Below are 26,107 nucleotides of genomic sequence, written 5' to 3' on the forward strand. Positions count from 1 at the left end.
TTCAAAAGTTTCCAAAGTTATTAATGAAAACAACTCACTGAATCGATATCGAATCGTTACATAAAATTGATTATCCAAACACCTATATTGAAGTATAACGTTTTACCAATCGCGACTTTCAATGTTAGGGTCACTCTAAATTTGGTTGATTTTCCCGATAACGCGCCAATAAAATTAACGATTTTGCCGACTGGCTTTGAAATTTTGATGCCGGTCGGCCTGTAAATATAGGCGGTCTGCATAACCGGGTATGGAGACCACGGCTTGCATAATAAAACCCAATGGATGTATATATGTATCTTCTTCAAAAGTACCCGTTTAAGCCTGAACAAGGCTGGTGCAAAAAAATCTAAGGAACTCAGCATAGCTCAACTACGAACGCCGAAACAAAAAAACAGAATCAAAGTTCTGAAGTACTGAACATCGGATGACCGCAAGTTCTTGTGGATGGTCAAAAGCACTTGTCTCAGAAAAAAATCACATCTCTATACCTGAAACTGAGGTTAATGTACAGATACATATTTTTTTGTCTGAGACAAGTTCGTGCGTGGATGATGAATAAATGACAGGAAATTCAACTTCACCGTAATAACTATTATATTGTAGTGATACAAATCAGTATACACTGGTTTGTTGTTATATATTATATTAATATAACAGTTACATGTATATATAATTTTCATCCATTTGTACATCATTCTATTCTACTATTCTAATAAAAGTGCAGTGCAAGTCCATGGTGGACACTCTTCTGTAAAAATTCGATTTTTCTAAAAGATTGGATATGAGTAGGCATTCATATTTTCCCGCAAAACCAATATTCCATGCAGAGTTACCGGTCCTTGTGGGGATTGCCGCAAAAAACGTTCTTGAGATATTCTTCCGCATGCGTTAACACAATTTTTTCGGTACGTGTGCAATGATATTTTACTTATACATAAATATCTAACGACAAAACATTTTCATATTATTTATTTATGTTCCAAACGAAAATATTTTTATCAGTATTCTTTGAAGAGATGTATTTATAACAAACGATAAGGAATGTTACTTTTGCACTCCTTAATGTCCGAGTATTTATCATGTTTATAGATCGGTTATAAACCCAAACGAAAGTTACGTAATGGAAATCTAGGCGATAGCAATACATCGGAATGCCCTCACGGTTATCGCGATGTAAAAAAACATAATTCCGTTCGTTAACACGCATGATTCTGGCATCACCAATGTGTATAACGCCATAAAAATTAATTTACCGATTTTAATGGAAAGCGAGAGGATGAGGAACATTATACCAGCGAACTCTATAATAAATAGTAAGAGACAACCAAGAAACTTAAAAAGAATTCTGACAAAAGCAAAATTTCAATCTCAAAATAGCAATTTTTCTGTAAAAACATGTAGAGATTCAAGATGTGGAACTTGCAGTAAAGATAATTATAACTATCTTGAAACGGGTGAATCAAAAACATTTTAAAAGTGGACAAAAATTTCATGTGAACGCAGACATGACTTCGGATCCAGAAATTTTATTTATTGTATTACATGCCCAACATGTAAAGACAATTACATTGGACAAACTGGGAAACTTAGTGCAAAGAGTACGTGTCCACAAACAACAAATCCGCCACCCGCACTTACAGCAAATTCCACTAAGTGAACACTTAAACATATGCGCCAACGGAAAATTAAAAATTTTCCCATTCTACAAATGTAACTGCGATGATGAGGAATACAGAAAAGTTCTGGAGAAACGCTTTATTAAGACATTCAAAGCAAAGCTAAATGCGTAAAGGAAATACGCCATTTATGCACATCAATAGCGTAACGTCACACTACCCCGTGGTAACGTTACTTAGTTACATGTCTTGATAAGTCCTTTGAAGGATGAAAACGTTAGAACAATGATGCAAATACTTTATTATCTACTTACCTCATTTTTGTGTTTTTTTATTAATATACAAATCTGTACACGACTTGATTTAACAATTTATTAATCATTTATAAATTGTTAATTGTTAATCAGTGGCGGATTTACCGGGGGGGCATGTGCCCCCCCCCCCCCCCCCTCCCCCAGTTCAGGTCACCAAAAAAATTTCTAACAAATAATAAATATTTTTATTGCTTCTGAATCGTCTTATCTAAAATATTTGCCACTGGACGTTAAGCAACCAACAATCAATCAATCAATCGTCTTATCTAGAGCGGAAACTAATCACAGCTTGATTTGACTTCTTAAACTGGCCGTTAATTAACCCCATCTTCAACATACGTCATTTATGACAATTTGTGGATGTGTAAATATTGACACCTGTGTGTAATGTCTCTTGGCTTTTATGTAGACTACCTGTACATGTTAATTACATTATCATTTCTTGTGAATGTTTTTTTTTTCTCTCTTGAAACTGTCTTTTATATTACTTTCTTCAACAGCAAAATATTTTTTTTCAATATCATACAAGATTTGTTTAACTGAATGTCGTATTTCTGTTCCAGCTTATTCTAAAAGGAAACCAATAATATGTTTTAAAAACGCGTTGCCCCCCAACCCTTTAAAAAAATGGCATTGTTTAATATATATATACATATATATATAATCATCATTAAAATGCTATTGTATTTTTATAAGACCTACTTTATTACATGATCTGGGACTAATGACATCTATCTATAAGTCCAAGCATACAGTAAATTATTATATGAATATGTTTCTTGTTTTAATAACCACATATGATGCTATGCATGAGTCACCATTTATCAGGACATGAATGGGGTTTACCTAGAGAGAATAATGTGCAAAAAATAGATAAGGAGCGGACTAAACCTATAGATAACATAATAAAGAAATGATGAAATTTAAAGAATACGTTGATTGTTTTTAGCTCACCTGGCCCGAAGGGCCAAGTGAGCTTTTCTCATCACTTGGCTTCCGTCGTCCGTCGTCCGGCGTCGTCCGTCGTCGGCGTTAACTTTTTACATTTTGAACTTCTTCTAGAGAACCACTGAATGGAATGAAACCAAACATGGCATGAATGTTCCTTATGAGGTGCTGACCAAGTGTTGTTACTTTGTAGCGGATCCATCATCCAAGATGGCCGCCAGCGGGGGACTTAGTTTAACATAGGACCCTATGGGAAATACATACAAATGTCTTCTTTTAGAGAACCACTGAATGGAATGAAACCAAACATGGCATGAATGTTTCTTATGAGGTGCTGACCGAGTGTTGTTACTTTGAAACCGATCCATAATCCAAGATGGCCGCCAGCGGGGGACTTAGTTTAACATGGGACCCTATGGGAAATACATACAAATGTCTTCTTTTAGAGAACCACTGAATGGAATGAAACCAAACATGGTATGAATGTTCCTTATGAGGTACTGACCGAGTGTTGTTACTTAAAAGTCCGATCCAAATCCAAGATGGCCGCCAGCGGGGGGACTTAGTTTAACATGGGACCCTATGGGAAATACATACAAATGTCTTCTTTTAGAGAACCACTGAATGGAATGAACCAAACATGGCATGAATGTTCCTTATGAGGTGCTGACCAGTGTTGTTACTATGAAGCTGATCCATAATCCAAGATGGCCGCCAGCAGGGGGACTTAGTTTAACATTGGACTCTATGGGAAATACATACAAATGTCTTCTTTTAGAGAACCACTGAATGGAATGAAACCAAACATGGCATGAATGTTTCTTATGAGGTGCTGAACGAGTGTTGTTACTTTGAAGCCGATGCAAAATCCAAGATGGCCGCCTGCAGGGGACTTAGTTTAACATGGGACCATATGAGAAATACATACAAATGTCTTCTTTTAGAGAACCACTGAATGGAATGTTCCTTATGAGGTGCTGACCGAGTGTTGTTACTTTGAAGCCGATCCATAATCCAAGATGGCCGCCATCGGGGGACTAATTTAACATGGGACCCTATGGGAAATACATACAAACGTCTTCTTTGAGAGAACCACTGAATGGAATGAAACCAAACATGGCAAGAATGTTCCTTATGAGGTGCTGACCAAGTGTTGTTACTTTGAAGCTGATCCATCATCCAAGATGGCAGCCAGCGGGGGACTTAGTTAACATAGGACCCTATGGGAAATACATACAAATGTCTTCTATTAAAGAACCACTGAATGCAATGAAACCAAACATGGCATGAATGTTCCTTATGAGGTGCTGACCAAGTGTTGTTACTATGAAGCCGATCCATAATCTAAGATGGCCGCCAGCGGAGGACTTAGTTTAACATAGGACCCTATGAGAAATACGTACAAATGTTTTCTTTTAGAGAACCATTGAATGGAATGAAACCAAACATGGCATGCATGTTCCTTTTGAGGTGCTGACCAAGTGTTGTTACTTTGAAGCTGATCCTTCATCCATGATGGCTGCCAGAAGGGGACAATGTTTAACAAAGGACCCTATGGACAATACATACAAATGTCTTCTTTTAGAGAACCACATACTGAATGGATTGAAACCAAACATGGCATGAATGTTCCTTATGAGGTGCTGACTAAGTTTTGTTACTTTGAAGCTGATCCTTCATCCATGATGGCCGCCAATGGGGGGACTTCCTTTAACATAAGACCCTATGGGAAATACATACAAATGCTTCTTCTAGAGGTGCACTGAATGGAATGAAACCAAAACATGGCATAAATGTTTCTTATGAGGTGCTGATTAAGTGTTGCTACTTTTTGCCGATTTACTGTTCAAGATGGCCACCAGGATTTTTTATTGAATTACAGGACCAATATTAAACCAAATTTGGCCTCACTCATTATTAGGGTATATGTTATGATTTTAATCTATTTTTACATGATTTCCAAAACCAAAGTAGAATCGGGGGTGAGCGACACGGGCTCTTAAGAGCCTCTAGTTTTGTGTTGCCTAATGTCCAGTGGCAAATATTTCACGCATATTTAGGGACAAATATAATAGAGATCAAAGGATAAAGAATAGAGTGAAATGGTAAAAAATAAAAGATATAGAATTATAGAAACGATGATCTGAACACCCAACCCCAATTCCTCACACACACACACACACACCATAACCATTACTGCCAATACTCGCATATATACATCTCCTTACAAATATCTAAATTTGGTTTCATGGTGCCCCCACACCCCCCCCCCCCCCCCCAAACCAACCAACACCGAGGTTCTTGATCCGCTCGCTGTAATGTATCTTATTATATACATTTTGTACGGGTCTAGATAATAGCCAAACGTACAATCCTATAATTTGTTGGATACAAATCATTAGAGATTTGTATCTTATTATATTATATACTGTGTCACAAAATAAACTTGTATAACAAATTGCTTTCTTTAAAAAAAAGAAACGCAATCGTGAACCTAAATGCATGTTTGGAATGAAAGATCAGATAATTGTTTTATAAAGATGCATGAGTTCGCCTCATTTCTTTTTTTATATAAGATGTAGATAAACTGACATGAATTCTTAATGAAACTGATGTTGGGCATAATTTTCTTGTTAAAGAAATAATTTCTCTCTCTCCCATCCCATTACAACATGATAAATAAGAAGCAACCACTGTATGTTAATTCCTTTCTGAGGTACTATTTTGGGAATTAGATGTAGCTTCCTGGCTCAAGTCAAAATGTAACTGTGAAAACAGAAGTTTAAAGGAATGAATCATGATTATTTGTGTTTGTAGCCAGTTTGAAAATAGTTCAAACCCTAAGCTATATTCTTATTTGTTAATCCCGAACTAAACCATTTTGGAAAACCAATATGGTTTGGTCATTGGCTATCATATTCAAGATATGCTTGATCTCAATTTAGAATGAATTTCATAACAGCGTGGACATGGACACATAGTAATTAAATGTTATCGTGTGTATCACTGGCTGTCGACAACAAAGACTTCGCGCAATTACTGTATGTCAGGGGCCTCTCAATGGGGATATACATAATTGATATCTTTACACATGTTCATTCTTAAAATAAAAGATTTTGCATGAAAGTTTATAGGAATTTGTTCTGAAAATTTTTATATACTCACAACAAAAAGTTTCTTTTGACAGAATGATTATATTCAGAGGTGATATCACCAAGTAATCGAGAGAAAAAAAAACGTTATGTTTTTTCTTGCACAAACGTTCTGTGGCTCCTTAAAAAAAATATGAAAACATTTATTCGTACGAGTTGATGTAGCGTAACCTACGATAAACTTTCATACTAAGATTATTTTTATTGGTAATATAAAACCCGGACCTTCATAAAAATCATTTTAGGGAACAACCATTTAACTTCAAGCGGGGGTTATGGTTTATTCCTAAAAAAATATTATGATCCCCAATTGGATGAAAAAAAATATTCTGGTCAAGCAGATGACCAAAAAAAAATATTCTGAATCTAGATTTTCCCCATACCTCTTATAGTGTTAAATTTAGAAAAAAATAATTTGATTGATAGCGTCGAAAAACTAAATAAAAATGTTCGCGATTTGCGCGAAAAGGAAAAATAACCATACCCCCCCCCCCCCCCTTTGATGTTAAATGGTTGCTCCCTTAGTCCTCTGGGCTGCATAATTTTTTGCACGGAACAAATTTGAATTCCCATCGAAGACTCAAACGATCAGATTTTCGTGAACATTTAAATATCATTCTAACAAAAAAATAACTCGTGAAAATATCAAGAAGCATACGAATCTCGTCTTGTGTGCAAAATTTACGTTGGTTGGAGTCAAGAGTAGCTTTTGTGGAAACACTGATATTTATTTTAGATTTTGTTATACCTGAAAATGTGTAACAAAAGTTACGGGATCTATATTCTTTTACTATAAATTAAGCAGGTAATTGCAATGAATTTGGTCTTACTCAACTATTTTTTTTTGTTATTTGAGGACGCATATTTGAGACAATTCTGCATAAACGTTTATTTGCAATTTTATTCATGTTGATTTCAAAAGCCTCTTGCATAGCCACCCTCCTTTATTTTAACTGAATCAGGAATGGTCGTCCCCTTACAATTTGGAATTGTACTCACTTCTTTTTCGGTTTCTGTGTTTCAATATATATCCATGAATTTAATGATATGTTCACAATACATCTGTTTTGGAATAATAAATCATGTGCACAAAACTAAACTGGTCAACTGTAACACGAGATAATGTACACTAACAGGTTATCATGTCATCATAACAGTTACAATGTAATAATAACCTTTAAACTGGGTGCACTCGTTTAATTATTCTAGTATAAAAGATTTTATGAACATATTTAATTCATGGATAGATACTGAAACACAAATTTAAAAAAATAAGTACAATTCTAAATTAAATCGCTGTGCTCCGTCCAATCGTTTTTCAAATCAACAGAACAGCTGCATTTAACATTTAGCATAATTATGACCCCGTCAATGCATGTATTAGTGTTTGTTTACAAATAAAGCATTTTTTTTAATTTTGGCGATTGACCAATCCACTGAACGATTTGCAATGCATGATGGACTACTTGTCTATAACTGACACACTTCTTTATTTTTTACTTATTGCCAGAAAAGAATTTTCTTACTTTTTTCTCTTGATTGCTTTGTGATATCACCTCTGAATAAACTCATTCTTTCAAAAGAAACTTTTTGCTGTCAGTATATAAATATATTCAAAACAAATTCCTATAAATTTTCATGCAAAAAAAAAAATTTATGAATGGACATGTGTAAAATAGTAATTATGTATATCCACATTGAGAGGTCCCTGACATACTGTAATTGCGTGAAGTCTTTGTTGTCGACAGCCAGTGACCGACACGATATCATTGCGTGAACCCCTGAGGGTTCACGCATATTTAATAGTTAGAAATATAGTCTATGGGGGAATATTCGGAAGCTAAATTATTGTTCATTCGGAACACCTATTCATCTTATCTGTATTAGCTTCCTGCAATTAAGAGCACCTCCATACGGTGTATCTAAGATATTTAAAACATGGCAATAAAGAATTTTCGAAGATCGCTAATTCACTTATCTGATATATGATAATTAACAATCTATAGATCCTTTTCAAACATGTAAATTTATTGTAAAGCTACATTTTATGCATTGCAAGGGTTTACTGACTTGAGCAAAGTTGACAGTTGTACCCTTTGATAAACAAGTGAAAGTTAAATGGTCAAGATTTAATTATAACGACCTATGGTATCAAACATCTGTGTCTAGATATTCACAGAGAGATATTTTAAAATAGTGCTGTGGTTTCTACATAATGAGTTATAGTGGGCTTTGGAATTTGATTTGTAACAATAAAATCATTATGCACACTTGTCATTTTGACAAATCAGATAAAAAAAATCTGTTTCAAATGAAAAAAAAAACAACTAAAATAAAGACTGTTCGCTAATATACATTTTTACAACTTTTACTGTTTCCTTTTTACAGTATTCTCAATCAATTAAGTTATCTTGTAAGTTAATTAAATGTTTATTTAATTCATTGATGTCACCATTATTTCAGTGACCGCTGCAGAAAGTCTTGACTCGTTCAAGAGACTACTGCATGCACAATAAATTTCAAGTCCCATGTTTTTATTTGCACCATGTTTAAATGTTATGTACAGCACAAATTATTTCCTTTCTGTTAAAATTATTTTTGGACTTGTTAAGTATGCAAGCGCACACCAAACAGTGACAGGATAGTCAACCAAATGACGGTGGTCACTTAGTGGTAGAAGTAGAAATTTCTTATATTATTCACACACTGTAATGCTCTTAAATTTATGTGTGTTTTGGATGTGCACTTGTGATTGGTAAATATTGATACGTTTCTGTGTTTTTAATATATGTGACTTAACATCAAGAATTGCATTATTATGGAATCGTTCACTTTTGTACACTTCTGTATCTAAATAGAGGGTGGTAAAAGGGAGGGTCTGAACACGGAAACACGTGAAATAACAAATCGCAAAAACGTTGCACGGAAAAAAAAACACTCTGGAAAAAACGAAGCCAAGGAATAAAATCGTAAATATTAAGGAAAAAAGTACCAAATGTATTACTCAGCTGTTCTTGGAGAGCATGCAGTCATTATAAATGGACATGGCGACCCTGCATGTGGTCACCTTTTAGCGTCCATTAGTTGCATCTGATTTATCATAGTAATACAATAGGCTATTAATAAATATCTTGGGACCACTTAATTAGTTTATAATTTAAAACAATATTTGGCCTGACTTTGAATTAGTTCCGGTTTACTTTTTAATCAAATGCGGGACAAGCACGAGAAAATAAGAGTACCGACACGAAACACGGAAAATAATTATGGGAAAACACGAAGCACGCACATCGAACCAAACACGAGAAAACGGGAAATAAAACGTCGAAACACGGAAACACGTGAAATAAAAAGGCCGAAAACGTTGCACGAAAATAACCCTTAACCACCCCCTAAATAAGCCATACTAGATGTCGACACCTCATATCAGAACTTAAGTAGATGGTCAATTTCGTTTGCAAGGTAAAAGAAATCTTCAACTTGCTCTAATTTGCCTGTGAAGGCCATAAAACCGTCATCCCTATTGACAGTGTAATTTGATGTTTTCTCTCCATTGGAACTTATCTAAGATTTTAATGAATAGGGCAGACATGTGCAGATCTGTGCATGTTGGTGACAATGGGCGCTCCTATAATGTGTTTGTATAACAGACCATTAAACTCAAATTCATTGTTTCTAAGAACTAATTTAACAAATGCAGTTAAATCTATTTTGTTGTGAATCTTTAAAGTATATTCTCCTGTGTGTCAATAAATTTTAATGCGTTGATAACAGTTTCTTCTAAATTATCAATGATCATATTTGTGAACATTGACGTACATCAAAGGCAATAAGAATGCATACTTTTTTTACCTTGTGTGACTCTATTTTATTAATGATTTTTTTTTGGTATCTTGAATGTAAAAGTTATGCCAATAATTGGATGTTGGATGTGTACTAATTGATAACTTAGTCTTAGATGCATGATTTTTTTAATTAGTTGTTAGTGGCTTTGAACTAGCTGTCAGTAACTGCGATTACTCTCAGATCTGTACTTAGTGTCTATTTGTTGTTGGGATATACAAGTACCCGGCCACGTCAACTCTGTGTAGTATTTCTGTTTGTATCCATCTGATGAGTTAAATGAGTTACTCTCTCTAAATAAAGATATTATTATTATTATTATTATTATTATGAGTTAAGCCTTTTTCAAATGATTTTTATACGCCCGTTTACGGGACGTATTATGGTATACCGTTGTCCGTCTGTCCGTCCGTCTGTCCGTTGTCAACATGTTGGACATTAACTCAAAAATGCTTTAACCAATTTGCATAAAACTTTGGTGAATTGTTTATATCTATTGACGTGAGCTCCCTTTCGTTTTTTATAAAATTTAGATTTTACGTTTCCGAGTTATGGGGTTTTATTCATTAAAAAAAGGGGGATTTTCCAGTTTTCGGACAATAACTCATAAATGCTGTCACCAATTCTCATGAAACTTTGGTGAATTGTTTATATCTATTGATGTAAGCTCCCTTTTTATTTTCATAAATTTCTAATATGACATTGAGAATTAATTGAACTTTATTTGTTTATAGTTTGACAACAGATTTACTAAGTATTGCACAACAGCAAGAAATCTTTAGTTGAACATAAATTCAATTCATATAACCAATTTCAAGTTCTTTGAATACATTTATTCAGAAACCTATAATATGTCAAATATTTAATTACAATCCAAATTCAGACCTGAATCAAGCTTGAATATTGTGTCCATTTTTGCCCCAACTGTTCAGGGTTGGACCTCTGCGGGCGTATCTAGTTATAGTTCGTTCTTATGTTGTACTGTTACACCACTGTCCCAGGTTAGGGGGGGGGATCCCGCTAACATGTTTAACCCCGCCACATTCTGTATGTATGTGCCTGTCCCAAGTCAGGAGCCTGTAATTCAGTGGTTGTCGTTTGTTGATGTGTTACATAGTTGTTTTTCGTTCATTTTTATACGACCGCAAAAAAATTTTTGTGGTCGTATATTGGTATGACGTTGGCGTCGTCGTCGTACCAAAAAGAGAAGGCTGGGATTGATTTTGGGGGTAATTGCCTCAAAATTTTAGGAATTAGGGGCCAAAAAGGGGCCAAAAATAAGCATTTTTGTAACTTCCAGACATAACTTGTGTGTAAGTGTATGGATCTTTCTGAAATTGTACTACAAGGTTCCATATCACAAAGGGAAAGCTGGGTTTAAGTTTGGGGGTAATTGCCCTAAACATTTAGGAATTTGGGGCCAAAAAGGGGCCAAAAAACACATTTTTCTAGTTTCCAGACAATAACTTGTGTTCAAGTGTATGGATCTCTCTGAAATTGTACTGCAAGGTACCATACCACAAAGAGAAGGCTGGGATTGAGTTTGGGGGTGATGAATCATAAGGGGGTTTAAAAATTTTTGGGGGGGGGGGATTTTTTTTTTTTCCTTTTTTTTCTTTTTTTCCTTTTTTTTTTCTTTTAAAATTTTCCATTTTAAGTTGGTTATTTCTGATTTATATTTAAAAGCAAATAATAATGATATGGTAGGAGATACACACCAAACAGGATGTGTAAATTATTATATAATAAGTATTGTGCAATAGCAAGAAATTTTCAATTGCACAGTATTGCACAATAGCAAGAAATCTTCAATTGCACAGTATTGCGCAATAGCAAGAAATCTTCAATTGCACAGTATTGCGTAATAGCAAGAAATATCTAATAGCACAATATTGCGCAATAGCAAGAAATTGTCAATTGTACAGTATTGCGCAATAGCAAGAAATATTTAATTGCACAGTATTGTGCAAAAGAAGATACTTCGTATAAATTGCTTATTTCTTGACCAATTTCAATGGGGTTTTTATTCTTGAATTCTTGGGGTTCTTTAATATGCTGAATCTAACCGTGTATTTAGTTTTTGGATTTTGGGCCCCGTTTTTAAATTGGTCCACATTGAGGTCCAAAGGGTCCAAAATTAAACTTTGTTTGATTTCATCAGAAATTGAATTATTGGGGTTCTTTGATATGCCGAATCTAACCGTGTATTTAGATTCTTAATTTTTGGTTCCGTTTTCAAATTGGTCTACATTAAGGTCCAAAGGGTCCAAAATTAAACTTAGTTTGATTTTAACAAAAATTGAATTCTTAGGGTTCTTTGATATGCTGAATCTAAACATGTATTTAGATTTTTGATTTTTGGGCCCCGTTATCAACTTTGTCCACATTGAGGTCAAAAGGGTCCAAAATTAAACTTTGTTTGATTTCATCAAAAATTGAATTCTTGGGGTTCTTTGATATGCTGAATCTTAACATGTATTTAGATTTTTGATTATGGGCCCAGTTTTCAAGTTGGTCCAAATCGGGGTCCAAAATTAAACTTTGTTTGATTTCAACAAAAATTGAATATATGGGGTTCTTTGATATGCTGAATCTAACCATGTATTTAGATTTTTGATTTTTGGGCCCCGTTATCAACTTTGTCCACATTGAGGTCAAAAGGGTCCAAAATTAAACTTTGTTTGATTTCATCAAAAATTGAATTCTTGGGGTTCTTTGATATGCTGAATCTAACCATGTATTTAGATTTTGGATATTGGACCATAATAGGTGAATGTCCAATTTAAAATTTTTAAGTTCTTAGACCACATTCATTCTGTGTCAGAAACCTATGCTGTGTCAAATATTTAATCACAATCCAAATGCAAAGCTGTACCAAGCTTGAATGTTGTGTCCATACTTGCCCCAACTGTTCAGGGTTCGACCTCTGCGGTCGTATCAAGCTGCGCCCTGCGGAGCATTTTATTTGTACATAAATTAGGCCGTTAGTTTTCTCGTTTGAATTGTTTTACATTTGTCATTTCGGGACCTTTTATAGCTGACTATGCGGAATGGGCTTTGCTCATTGTTGAAGGCCGTACGGTGACCTATAGTTGTTAATTTCTGTGTCATTTGGTCTCTTGTGGAGAGTTGTCTCATTGGCAATCATACCACATCTTCTTTTTTTATATTTATAATTAGATCAAGTAAGTATCTCTCGCGGGAGAGTTACACTTATTCATGATTAGTCGGTAACGAACATTAATGTGTCCTGCTAGCTGACCAGTTCGCAATGCCTCATTACTTATTTCTAGATTAATTTCATGAATTTTTTGAAAGAAGGTACATGTGTCCTCCATGTTTTGAATTATTATTATTCTTAAAGAAATTATATGTCTGGGAATCTTTTTTTTTTCTCTCCTTGCTGTATATTTGACACTTCTCTCAACATGCCAAAATTGTAATGATTTACAATAAAAAGAAAATATTATCCTCCACACACATGGCCAAGATAACACTGATATATAATTTTTATTCAGTTGAATTAATAATTCGAATAAAAAAGTTCTAAGGTTCACGTATTGTCTTTCTTTTTTTTTAAAACATCTTGTTTAAATATCAGGTGTCCATGTCCACACTGTTATGAAATTCATTCTATTTATACCCCAGGCAACAAACTCAAATCATGTATTTAGAGTAGAAACAGTTTGAAACCTTAACTTTATACTTAAATCAGTTTTACTTCCATGGTTCAAACAAATCTCACTTTTTCATTTCATAGCTTGTCCTTTTGTAAATTAGCCAAAATATAATGAAGTTGTTGATTTGTTGTTTTTATACGAGTGTGTGACCGACAGAGTAAAGCAAGAATAACAGTGCCAATTCAGTATAGCTCATGTCCAGTAAGCAATTTAAAAATCATGTTTTTGCAATCGCATATGCGTTGAATACGGATAGTGATTTTAAGAAAAAATAATTTGTTACTAAGTTGTGCTATTTTTTCTTATGAATACAAACGTTTTTGTATCGTCTAAGTTGTTATGATATCGTCCTATTTTGTCGCTAGATACGCTCTAAGCCTTTGTCAACCTAGACCCTCTAAATTCGCTTATGAATACTTATACAGATTGCCTCGACTCCTTGAAAACAGATTGACGGAATTTCCAGAAACTTGCACTGGTTATTCTTTAGGGTGGACATGAAGTTGTGCACCAGCTACTTCAACTTTAAATCTGATTTTTTTAGGGGGGGGGGGGGTCACAATAACAAAAGAATTGACTATGTCATTTATAACTATATTTTTGGAGAGAGTAGTCGACACACGTGCATTGGCAAACTCACACATTTTCCTATAAAAAATTAATATACGCATCTCTAATTTTATAAAATAATCTGGAATAGATAATATTCATTTTCCTGTTATTATAATTCTTTGGACAATTTATTATATATTTTCGCAATCACATACCGTTAGTAACTTAAGTATAATAGTTTTCAATCCAAGCATCGAGAAATAGATCAGGCATCATTGTTTTACTTCATATAAAAATAAGAAGATGTGGTATGATTGCCAATGAGACAAATCTCCACCAGAGACCAAGTGACGTAGAAGTTAACAACTATTGTCAACGTACGGCCTTTAACAATGAACATACCCCATACGCATAGTAAGCTACAAGATGCCCCGAAATGACAAATGCAAAACAATTCATACGAGAAAACTAACTGCCTGATTTCATTGCGTTGTCTTTTTATTCTAATTATTGGATTTTTTCCCTTTCTTATATTTTGATACAAATGTAGAGCCTTAATAATAATAATATTAATAGAAATTCAGTATCTTATCTCTGACTGTATCTATCATCACTCAGTCCCAAAAAAAGACAATCGCTATTTTATCTCTGACCCTGCATTAGTATTTCACTCCTGCTATTGCATAATTTATGCATAATCAACTTTTCTATTATCCGTCATCTCGGACATCAACTCCTAAAATTTAATTACTCTTTCAGAATCATCATCATACCGCTAAAAATATTTGATAAGTTAAATGTTTATCAAAAAATAAAACGTTTCGTTGTCGCATCTCATATCTGTATTTTACACATCTCAACGATTCTTTAAGGTTCAGTTTGTTTTTCTTTTAATTTGTTTTCTTTTTATTTCAATTTGTATTTTGATAACGATAAAAAAATATGTTGTTCCAATATTTTACCAATTAAATAATATGATTATAATAGTTCCATTTTTGCTATTTTAATTCAAATAGGAACAATTTTTAAAAACTCCTTAATTACTGCACAAACGGACTAAGCTCTTTTTACATCGCGATGACCTTGAGGTCATTCCGATGTATTGCTATCGCCTAGATTTCCATTATGTAAATTAGTTTTGGGTTTGTAACCGATCTATAAACATGATAAATATGCGCACATAAACGAGTGCAAAATAACATTCCTTATCGTTTGATATAAAAACATCTCTTCAATGAATACTGATAAAAATATTTTTGTTTACAACATAAATTAATAATATGAAAATTTTTTGTAGTTAGATATATATATATATAAGTAAAAAAATCATTGATAATATCAATGCACACGTACCGAAAAATTGTGTTAAAGCATGCGGAAGAATATCTCAAAGAACGTTTTGCGACAATACCGACAAGGACCGGTAACTCTGTAATTGTTTTTGCGGGAAAATATGAATGCCTACTCGTATCCAATCTTAGGAAAATCGAATTTTTACAGAAAAGTGTCCACCATGCACTTGCATTGCACTATTATTAGAATAGTAGAATAGAATGATATACAAATGGATGCAAATCATATATATATATATGTAAATGTTATTTTAATATAATATATAACAACAAATCAGTGTATACTGATGTGTATCACTACAATATAATAGTTATTACGGTGAAGTTGAATTTCCTGTCATTTATTCATCATCCACGCACGAACTTGTCTCAGAAAAAAAATATATATCGTACATTAACCTCAGTTTCAGGTAAAGAGATATGTTGTTTTTTTCTGAGACAAGTGCATTTGACCATCCTCAAGCACTTGTGGTCATCCGATGGTCAGTACTTCAGTACTTTGATTTAATTTCGCTAAAATGGCTCAGTTTTAAAATCTTAAAAACGCCTAACCATTGACGGTATTTTTTCGCTTAAAATCTAATGTCGAATGTTTACACAGCTTTTATTTCAGAAAAATTAGCATATGCGACTATAATTTAATTAACTACTGATATAAAATATCAATCAGTCTCGACTCTCGATTAACACTTATCTCTATAGCAACCGTAAGACGTTCAACATATTCATTAGGTCAATTAATTACCTATTACGCAGGTGGCCGCAGAAAAGAACAGATGTATTCCGAAAAGACAATAGGCATTTCCGGTATTCCGAAAGACTACAGCATCAATTAATATATATGCGTGAACCCCACAAAAAATTACACAATTAAATAAGCAATCATCAGAACTGTCCCCTCCCCCAAATGCAGTATTGAAAAGTAAATCATTTAAAAGTCCTGAAGAAAAAATATGTTTTTAAATATGCCCTGCATACTAATTTATGCAAAGACATATAGTAATTATTAAAGTGCTTGAAAAAAGATTCTATTTAAGGGATTCGGAGATGAGAACAGTAAAAAAAAATATTGGGGGGGGGGGGGGGGGGGGCTAGCTATGTATTTTTTTTTATTTCAATGTGTAGACTGTTGATGTTTCTTCAGAAAGGGTTTTCATTGGAGGCGTTTGAAAGAAAGGGGAGAAATCCAAACAATTACCGACCAATCACAAACGTTGTTGCAAATTTGACCTTGTGACGTCAAACAATTTCCCATAATGCAATTATTGCATATAAATAAAAAAAACTACTATACCAATTGAATAACAAATATTGCATTTAAATGACAAGTTATACCAATTGAATAAAAAATATTGCACTTGAATGACAAATTATACCATTTGAATAAAAATTATACCATTTAAATAAAAAAATATTGCATTTAAATGAAGAAATATACCCATTAAATAAAAAATATTGCATTTAAATGAAAAATATCAAATTTTTGCATCCAATACCATGCCATAGTTGGATTTACACATGACACAAACTAGGAACTCTCTATAGGAATCCTCTATAGAATTCTGAAATAGGGTATACACATCTTCAATTTATAAAAAGTTTGAATACGGTAATGTTGATGATAAATGTTGGAGACGTATTATGGTATACCGTTGCCCGTTAGTCCGTCCGTCCGTCGTCAACATGTCGTACATTAACTCAAAAACCCTTTAACCAATTTGCATAAAACTTTGGTGAATTGTTTATATCTACTGACGTGAGCTCCCTTTCATTTTTGGTGAATTTTAGATTTTACGTTTCCGAGTTATGGGGTTTTATTCATTAAAAAAGGGGGATTTCCAGTTTTCGGACAATAACTCAAGAATGCTTTCACCAACTTGCAAGAAATTGTGGTGAATTGTTTATATCTATTGACATGAGCTCCCTTTAAATTATTATAAATTTTAGATTTTACGTTTCCGAGTTACAGGGTTTTATTCATAAAAAAGGGTGATTTTCCAGTTTTCGGACAAAAACTCCAAAATGCTTTCAGCAGTTCTTATGAAATTTTGGTGAATTGTTTATATCTATTGATGTAAGCTCCCGTTAGAATTTTATAAATTTTACATTTTAGATTTCTGAGTTATGGGGTTTTATTCATTAAAAAAGGTGGGATTTTCCAGTTTTCGGACAATAACTCAAAAATGCTGTCAGCAATTCTCATGAAACTTTGGTGAATTATTTATATCTATTGATGTAAGCTCCCTTTTGATTTTCATAAATTTCCTATATGACATTGAGAATTAATTGAACTTTATTGATCTTTATTCTTTGAAAACGTGACGGGCGTATCATGCGCTCATGGCGCAACTGTTTATTTGAGTATTTTACACAAATTCCATAAAACAATACAGCCTATTTGGATCAATTATTTTTAAGCACATATGTATTAATCATAAATGTTTTGTTATTTGCTAAATATTTATGTTAAATTATTTCATTTGTAGAGGCCAAAATCATTGGAAGATAACCTAAATGAAACTGCTGAATTACAGCCAAGGCCTAGCATAAGTAGATTTAATTCCGTTAAACGTAAACAGCTTGAACGTTTAAGACACAGGTCTGACTGGTTTTTAGGACCAAACTCATCTAGAACTTTAGAACAATCACATCCACAACAACATACTTCAGTGGGAAATGAACATAAAGTGCTACAACCAAAATCATCAGGGAATAGTATAACTAAGGCATCTTCTGAAGGGGCTGGACTAGATATACATTCGGATAATGACAGTGTATTTTCTGAATCAAGTCGTAGTGAATCACCAGCATCCGAACCAGTTAGATCACAAGCAGTTAGAATTATTCGTGATATAATTCATAGTGATACTATAGAAGATGTACAAATGTCAGAGACAAGGGAAATTATCAATGAAGATATGGCAGTAGGAGACTCAGAAATTTGCTATTTTGTGGTTGAACATAAGTATGGTGATACAACATAGTCCTAGCAATGGTTTTTTTCTCAGGACTACAGCTGTCATTATTGATCATTTGAATTTTATATTTGTAGTATTTAGTACCTCCCTTTTCAGCTTACATGGCCAAAGTGAGCTGTTGTAATATCTTGGCATTTGTCATCCAACATGTGTTTTCTAAATCGTCTCCTCAGAAGCTATTTGGTTTATTTTAATCAAACTTGGTCAGAATTTTCTTGTGGTTTGTAGTTTATTATGAATTTTATAATATCCAAGGTCCTTGCTAACCAACTAATATGGTCTCCAGCGTTTAAAATAAAACATAAGGGTAAATCGCAAGTAATGTCTTTAATCTAGATAGATAAAATATTAAAATATGTCAATTAGATAAACATAAGTAATCAAATGTCTCCTATAGGATTTTTCTACCTTAATTGATGATTTTGACCGATTATAGCCAAATAGAGGAAAGGACAGAAGATATACAAAATTGTCAATATGATTGAAACCACCAATGGACTCGTTATAAAAGTTTCTTCTAATTAAAAAACAATTTGACAAATTTAAGTAGTTATGCTTATTATCTTGGAAGCTATAATAAATATAGACATAAACTGTAAACAGAAAAATGATTAACAATATAAGAGCGCAAAAAAAGCTGATATTACTGAAACCATCAATTAAAGGAATTATTGCAGTACATGATTTTTTTTTCATCAATTTTATTATATTTACGAATTATCTTGAAAACAGTTAATAAATTGTAGAAAGAATGTCCTGCCTTAGTAGAGACATGGTACCCCTTTTGTTGTTTGTACAGAGGTTTTTTGTACAGAGGTTTGTGGGTTTGATTCCCAGCATGGTCAAACCAAAGTCTTCTATAGGCATTTGCTGCTTTTCCACTAAACACTCTGCATTTTGGAGTAGGAGCGAAAAGTGGTGGGCTTGGAGTCAAAGCAGTGATCCTGCAGACTGTAACCTTGTGAACTAGCATGTTAAATCCAGCTTAGTTGGTAAGTCATGTCCAAAACAGGGTTCATACTCATATCACATTAACATGTTCTTGTCTTGATATGCATGTTATCAAGGATTTGTATTTATAAAATATACTTGCTTTTTTCCTGAAAGTCAAAATCTCTTCTCAGTCATTTTGATCATTTGGAATGCAAGACTTGTCAATTATGCACAATGATTAGAGGTCCCTGTAGAGTCTATTATATCACTTTTTCATTGTTTCAACTGCACTGACATACTTCACACATTTAAGCAGGCACAATGTGTTATGCAATGTACATTATCGAAATTCATCTTTTCATTGTGCCCATACCACTATACCATCATTTTCCAGTGGCAGCCTAGCCCGCTTAATCTAGTCGTTATATTGTGCTAGCCGTTACTACGATTGCTACATTAACGCGGAGAGAATTGTAGACGGTAACGGCTTGAATTATTTGAGTTAGTTGCAGTCCAAATTTCATAACTTTCATCCCGACGGCCTCTATTACAAGACTTACCTATTGTATTTATAATATTGTTATTTTTTCTCGTCCTGAACATGCATGAAATATTTGCCACTTAAGCAAACATCATCAATCAATCAATCTTGTCATTGTGAATGCCAACCAGGAGAAATTTAGTCTGATTGATTTTGATACGCCCGTTAACGGGACGTATTATGGTATACCGTTGTCCGTCTGTCCGTCCGTCGTCAATATGTCGGACATTAACTCATAAACGCTTCAACCAATTTGCATAAAACTTTGGTGAATTGTTCATATCTATTGATGTGAGATTGTGAGCTCCCTTTCGTTTTTTATCAAATTTAGATTTTACGTTTCTGAGTTGTGGGGTTTTATTCATTAAAAAAGGGGGGATTTTCCAGTTTTCGCACAATAACTCAAAAATGCTTTCAGCAGTTCTCATGAAACTTTGGAGAATTGTTTATATCTATTGATATAAGCTCCCTTTTAATGTTTATAAATTTTAGATTTTACGCTTCCGAGTTATGGGATTTTATTCATAAAAAAGTGGTGATTTTCTAGTTTTCGGACAATACCTTTAATGTGCTTTGAGCAGTTTTCATTAAACTTCGATGACTGGTTTATATCAATTAAGATAACCTCCATCTAGTTTTTCACAAATTTCTGATATGACATTGAGAAGTTATTGAACTTTATTCGTAAAAAATGCGACGGGCGTATCATGCGCTCATGGCGCAGCTGTTTATTTCTTTGTTTCGAAACTATATTGCAATTTCTCATGAAAATTTGTACCAATAATTATTATTTTGAAATCTCCCATGTAAAAGCTTTTATTTAGGGAGAGTGGAGGCTGTGACCCTCTGTCCCAACTCTTCAAAAACAGTGTGTTCTTGTCCACTTTCATGATTGACCCTTTGAAATCAAATTAATCATTTTATTTATTTTATGCTAAATAGGTTTGATTGCATGTAATTAAGTGTTAATATTTTGATGTAGTTAAATGTAGAAATGATTGAATAACAGAATTTACAAGTTTCCTTGCTTGTTCCTTGATCTTATTGAGTCAAACTTTTGCGCTAATAACAGTTTTTTTTTAAATATATCTATTGGGAGAGGATATTGGGGATATCGAAAGACGAATGTAGGACAGAAAGTCACAGGACAAAAAGTCACTGGACAAAAAGTCACAATTCAGTTTTGAGATTATTTTTCTTTGAATAAGTAAACACTTATTTTTAAAAAAACATAAATTGTATTTTTATTGAATTATTATATATAAAGCAACTTTGTAAACAAAATTTATTCTGAAAAAAACAATGATCATATAATTGTTTAGAAAACAATTTGTCGCAGTGGCTTGGTACTTAAATGGCTTCGTGGTGTCAAGAAATATATCCTTTGAATGTTGTAAATTTCATAAATCTTCATTTATCAAGGCTTATGAACAATTTCCTTAACTGTAATAACTGAATATATGTAATAAAAAGAAACTATTTCAAGAACTTTCTCTTATATATTCAAACAATTTCAAACAAATTATTTGTGACTGTTTGTCCTGTGACTTTTCGTCCTGTGACTTTTTGTCCTGTGAAATTCTGCCCGTTTACCTCGAAAGACATCCTTGGAAAAAATCTTGCTGCCGAGAAATATTAATTTATCATATCTACTTAACAAACTGTCTACGAACTGAAATTACCATACCAAAAGATTGTTATAATTATCTCAGCCTAGAAGCACCTTTCTGGAACGGAAAAGGGGGGAGGGGTAAAGATAACAGAATAAATAAGATCTAACAGCGATAAATTACATACCCACATTCAAGTTAACCCGAATAATTCAGTCGTTATATTCCGCTGCTCTACGATGGCTACATTAACGAGTGGGAGAGTCGATCACGGGGAGGGACTGAATTATTCGGGTTACAAGTTACAAGTATACAAAAACAAAAAACATGGCGGGTCTCACTAATTAGCGACAAGAAGAGACAAGAAGAATAATTTAGCGACAAAAAGACTATTTAGCGACAAGAAAACTTTAAAATACTTATTCCAAATAAACATATTAAAAAAATACGCATTGAAATGTTTTTTTTTGTAATATACGGGCAGTAATAAAGTGATTTTCATTTTTTTTATTATATTGATAGATGAAGAAATTAAACATTTGTAAAGAAGAACAGAGATTGTCTAGTTTTTGTCTCGCCATGACGGAGTCAAAAAGCGAGACATAGGTATGCTGTTTCCGGCGTCGGCGTCAACAGTGTATTAGTTTGTGATTAGGTCTAGTTTATGGTGAACCACTAATGGTAGGTCAATGATATTTGGTATGCAGTTGTATTAGCATTGGCACATCTCATTACCATGGATATTATTTGTCCCCGCCCCCTCAGTCATGGTCTATTGACTTTGAAACTTTGCTTAGTTTACATGTATTAGTTTGTGATTAGGTCAGTTTATGGGGAACTACTAGTGGTAGGTCAATGATATTTGGTTTGCAGTTGTATAAGCATTGGCATATCTCATTTCCATGGAGATTATTTGGCCCTGCCCCCTCAGTCGTGGTCTGTTGACTTTGAAACTTTTTCTTAGTTTACATGTATTAGTTTGTGATTAGGTCAGTTGAAGATGAACCACTAATGTTAAGTCAATGATATTTGGTATGCAAATGTATTGGCATTTGCAAGTTTCATTTCCATGGAGATAATATAACCCCACACCCTCATCATGGTTCATTGACTTTGAAACTTTTACATAGTTTACAAGTTAATGTCTGTGTTTATGTTTGTTTAAAGGGAACGACTTATGAGATTTCAGTGGTATTTGGTATGCAGTTGTATTAGCATTGGCACAATTCATTACCATGGAGATTGTTTAGCCCTGTACCTTCAGTCATGGTTCATTGACTTTGAATATTTGCATAACTTACATATTAAAGTATTGCTATTTTAATTTCAACATTTGCATTATCAAAATAACAAATAGGCGAGACATATCTCTGTGTTAACAGTATATTATTAAATATAAAGAATATGTTTAAGATAATGTATTTACTGTTTTCAGCAAAGTCAGAGTATGAATAAATGAATCAAGATAAATATAGAGTCGGCATAATATAATATTATCTCTTAATTCATTTGATCGTATTAATGATATGCTCTACACTGTACTCTTATTATATCAATGCAATGCTTCATTTGTAGAACGCTCAGATACGCTTTGTTATATTATTAGCGTGTTTCTAGACAAAACGACAAGGAGGTGGTTCTACCTTGCGGTCCATATTTTGTTTTATTTTATTATATCATAGTTTTATTCATTATAGTAATATTTACGTTCATATCTAGCATAATCTTTATACATTATGTACATGGTGATCTGCCAATCTGATAAACCGTAGACATTTTTACCACTAAGGCTCACTGTATTTTAGCCCTTTTTGAAGATATAGTTTTAGCACTTTAGTACGTTTCCACGTGCACATGCACTTGTTTTGGGGATTGTCACCCCACCATCTGTTGAAGTGGTGGACTCAGGATTTTTGTTTACCTTTCTCTCATAAGTCAAGAATTTTTGCAATGCAAATGCCTTTCCATTGTCCGATTTAATCTGCCAGAGAGATTTTGTGCATTGTAAATGGCTAACTGAGGAGCTTAGCTCAAAGTCTCCATGTCCATAAAGACTTTCTTGCAACTTTATTTCTTTGTGAATTTTATTAATCAACTCTAGCAGTGTTTCCGGCTTCCAATCTTGATTTAGTTTCAAGATATGGTTTATTGACTCACAATTGTTGATTTTCCATTGCAATGAAATTCTTGACTCTGTTTTTCGTGCATTGTACACGTATTCCCTAATAGTAGGGATAACTTTTGTGTTAGGTATGGACCAACAAGATCTTCATATTTCCTTTCTATTTCCGTTACCTTAGTGGTAAAATCTACTATAGTATCAGATTCTATCAGACCCCTTTCCCCAAACAATTCTGATAAAATTTGTTTTGCGTTATTATCATTTACGCCAAGAGACAGATCATAGTCAAATTTATGATCTTTTGTCTGATAACATTGTGCATATATGTAATCACAGCTTTTAGTCTGACTTAAGATCAGGAACTGATCTTTTGTAAATTTCTGACATTTTTGGTGAAACCATGTTTCACATTTTTCACAAAACACACATTCGTGTGCAGTTTTTATACGACCGCCAAAAATTTTTGTGGTCGTATCACGTCGTCGTCGTCTTGGTTTCCGGACAATAACTTTAGTATTAGTGAATAGAAATCTATGAAATTTAAACACAAGGTTTATAACCACAAAATGAAGGTTATGGTCCTAACAGTTTTGGAATTAGGGGCCAAAAAAGGGGCCCAAATAAGCATTTTTCTAGTTTTCAGACAATTACTTCTGGAACGGTGTATGGATCTCTCTGAAATTGTACAACAAGTTTCCATACCACAAAGGGATGGTTAGGATTGGCTTTGGAGGGTAATGGCTCAAACCGTTTAGGAATTAGGGGCATAAAAAGGGGAAAACAAGGGTTTCCTTGTTAATGGACAATCACTTTTAAGTGCAATGTTAAATTTGGATTACCTCCCTTATACTGCTTTAAAATTATGTATAAAGACATTTTGTATTGTCTTGAGGTGATTAGCTGTCAATTTATTTTTAGAAGTTGCTAATAAAAATGCTGATTAAGGAGGCTCGAGGGTATAAAATTTAAATTACAGTTTTTCCTTATAATTTGTTGATTGAAACCTCTTAACATATGGATTAAAAAAATGCAAAAAAATAGGGGGTCACCGACCATCTAAGCAAGTTACAGACTTCTAAAAAATAGGTTTTCCCCTCATGAATCGTACAATTTTTACAAAGACTAATAGGGAAAATTGCACCTGCGTTGCCTTCATCTTAAACTACTGAGAGAACAAAATTACAGATTTCTATTATACTTTCCATTCTAAGAGAGTTGGTAGTGAAGTTCAGAAAAAGCCAAAAAGAAAGTGGGGGTCACCGACCTTTTAAGAGAGGCCTAAACTATATGAAAGAAAATCTGTTTATGGTTAACAGTACCCCTAAGTGATATGCAGGCCAACATTGAATTTTAGGTCATTTGGGTAAATTCGTAAGGTCATAGTTTGACATGGGAAACCTCGAACATCATTATAGTTCCATCAAAAAATAAAATAGGTGCATAATGTATTTTGAATTATGTTTCCTTGAAGACTTCCGGACTAATATATATTGTCACATTTGGTTGTTTTCTATTAAAGAGTTAATGGTTTAGATTAAGATGTAGTCTGTGTCTGTCCCAAGTCAGGAGTCTGTAGTTCAGTGTTTGTGGTTTGTTGCTGTATATTATATCTTTCATTTTCATTTATTGTTCTGTACATAAACCAGGCCTCTGATGATATAAGAATGGGTGGTCAAGGGTTAATCTATTTCATATCCCATCCACATTTGTGGTGGGGCATAAAAAAATATAATCTTTGTTTCTACATAAAATACAAATAACAACTTGCAGTATAGGTGATATAAGTATTTATTTATGAACATATTTATAGTCCCATATATTAACTGATCCATATAACATTAAATTCAAAATCAATTAACCAAAGAAATTGTTTTGTGGCACTTATTTCATTCATATAACAAGACATTTCACAGTGCAATAGGGAGTGTAATTATCCTGTTCTGCCAGGCATTTTATGCAAATACCACCTTTTTTTTACATTTCCTTAAGAATACTAATTCTTATCTTGAAAGATAAATTAAAGACAATAATTTATTCCTTAAAATACAACTAGGCAAAAGGTAAGATACTTCATTTGCCAAAGAAACATAATTGGATACAATTAGACTGTACCAGAAATGAGTGATATCATTTTGCAATGCATCTGGTAAAGATTAATTTTCTCATTGACAAAAATACTACCAGAAATACAACTTTAAATATTTCCCATTGAGTTTCTATCAATAAGCTTTTAACTTCACTGATGGCCATTTTGAATTTCTACCACAGTCAAAACACTTGTTTAGGACCTTGAAATAAATATATATCTACTTTTTTTTAATTCTATCTATAATGCTGTTATCAAATAAATAAACATTGAAATGTGTACTGAACTGACCCTTTAAGCTCCTTCCTAGAACCAAAGCTAGTAGCTCGAACTGATCATCTTACAAAGTTTGTCACTTAATATCATTTGTAGTTAAA

At 33.4% G+C, this 26,107-nt stretch overlaps 1 protein-coding gene and 1 long non-coding RNA gene across 2 annotated transcripts in view; one reads left to right on the top strand and one right to left on the bottom strand.

Annotated features, from left to right (window-relative positions):
* The window catches only part of LOC127724686 (uncharacterized), a 261,959-nt gene extending 237,508 nt beyond the window's left edge, over positions 1-24,451 (top strand). The window contains exon 8 of the mRNA XM_052231740.1: positions 17,947-24,451. Coding sequence (XP_052087700.1) covers positions 17,947-18,444 — 498 coding nt within the window. The 3' untranslated portion in view covers positions 18,445-24,451. The remainder of the gene's footprint in view (positions 1-17,946) is intronic.
* The window catches only part of LOC127724760 (uncharacterized), an 865,500-nt gene that overhangs the window by 35,336 nt on the left and 804,057 nt on the right, over positions 1-26,107 (bottom strand). The gene's annotated exons all lie outside the window — the stretch shown is intronic.

Source organism: Mytilus californianus, unplaced genomic scaffold, assembly GCF_021869535.1.
Source record: "Mytilus californianus isolate M0D057914Y unplaced genomic scaffold, xbMytCali1.0.p SCAF_14, whole genome shotgun sequence".
NCBI lineage: Eukaryota > Metazoa > Mollusca > Bivalvia > Mytilida > Mytilidae > Mytilus > Mytilus californianus.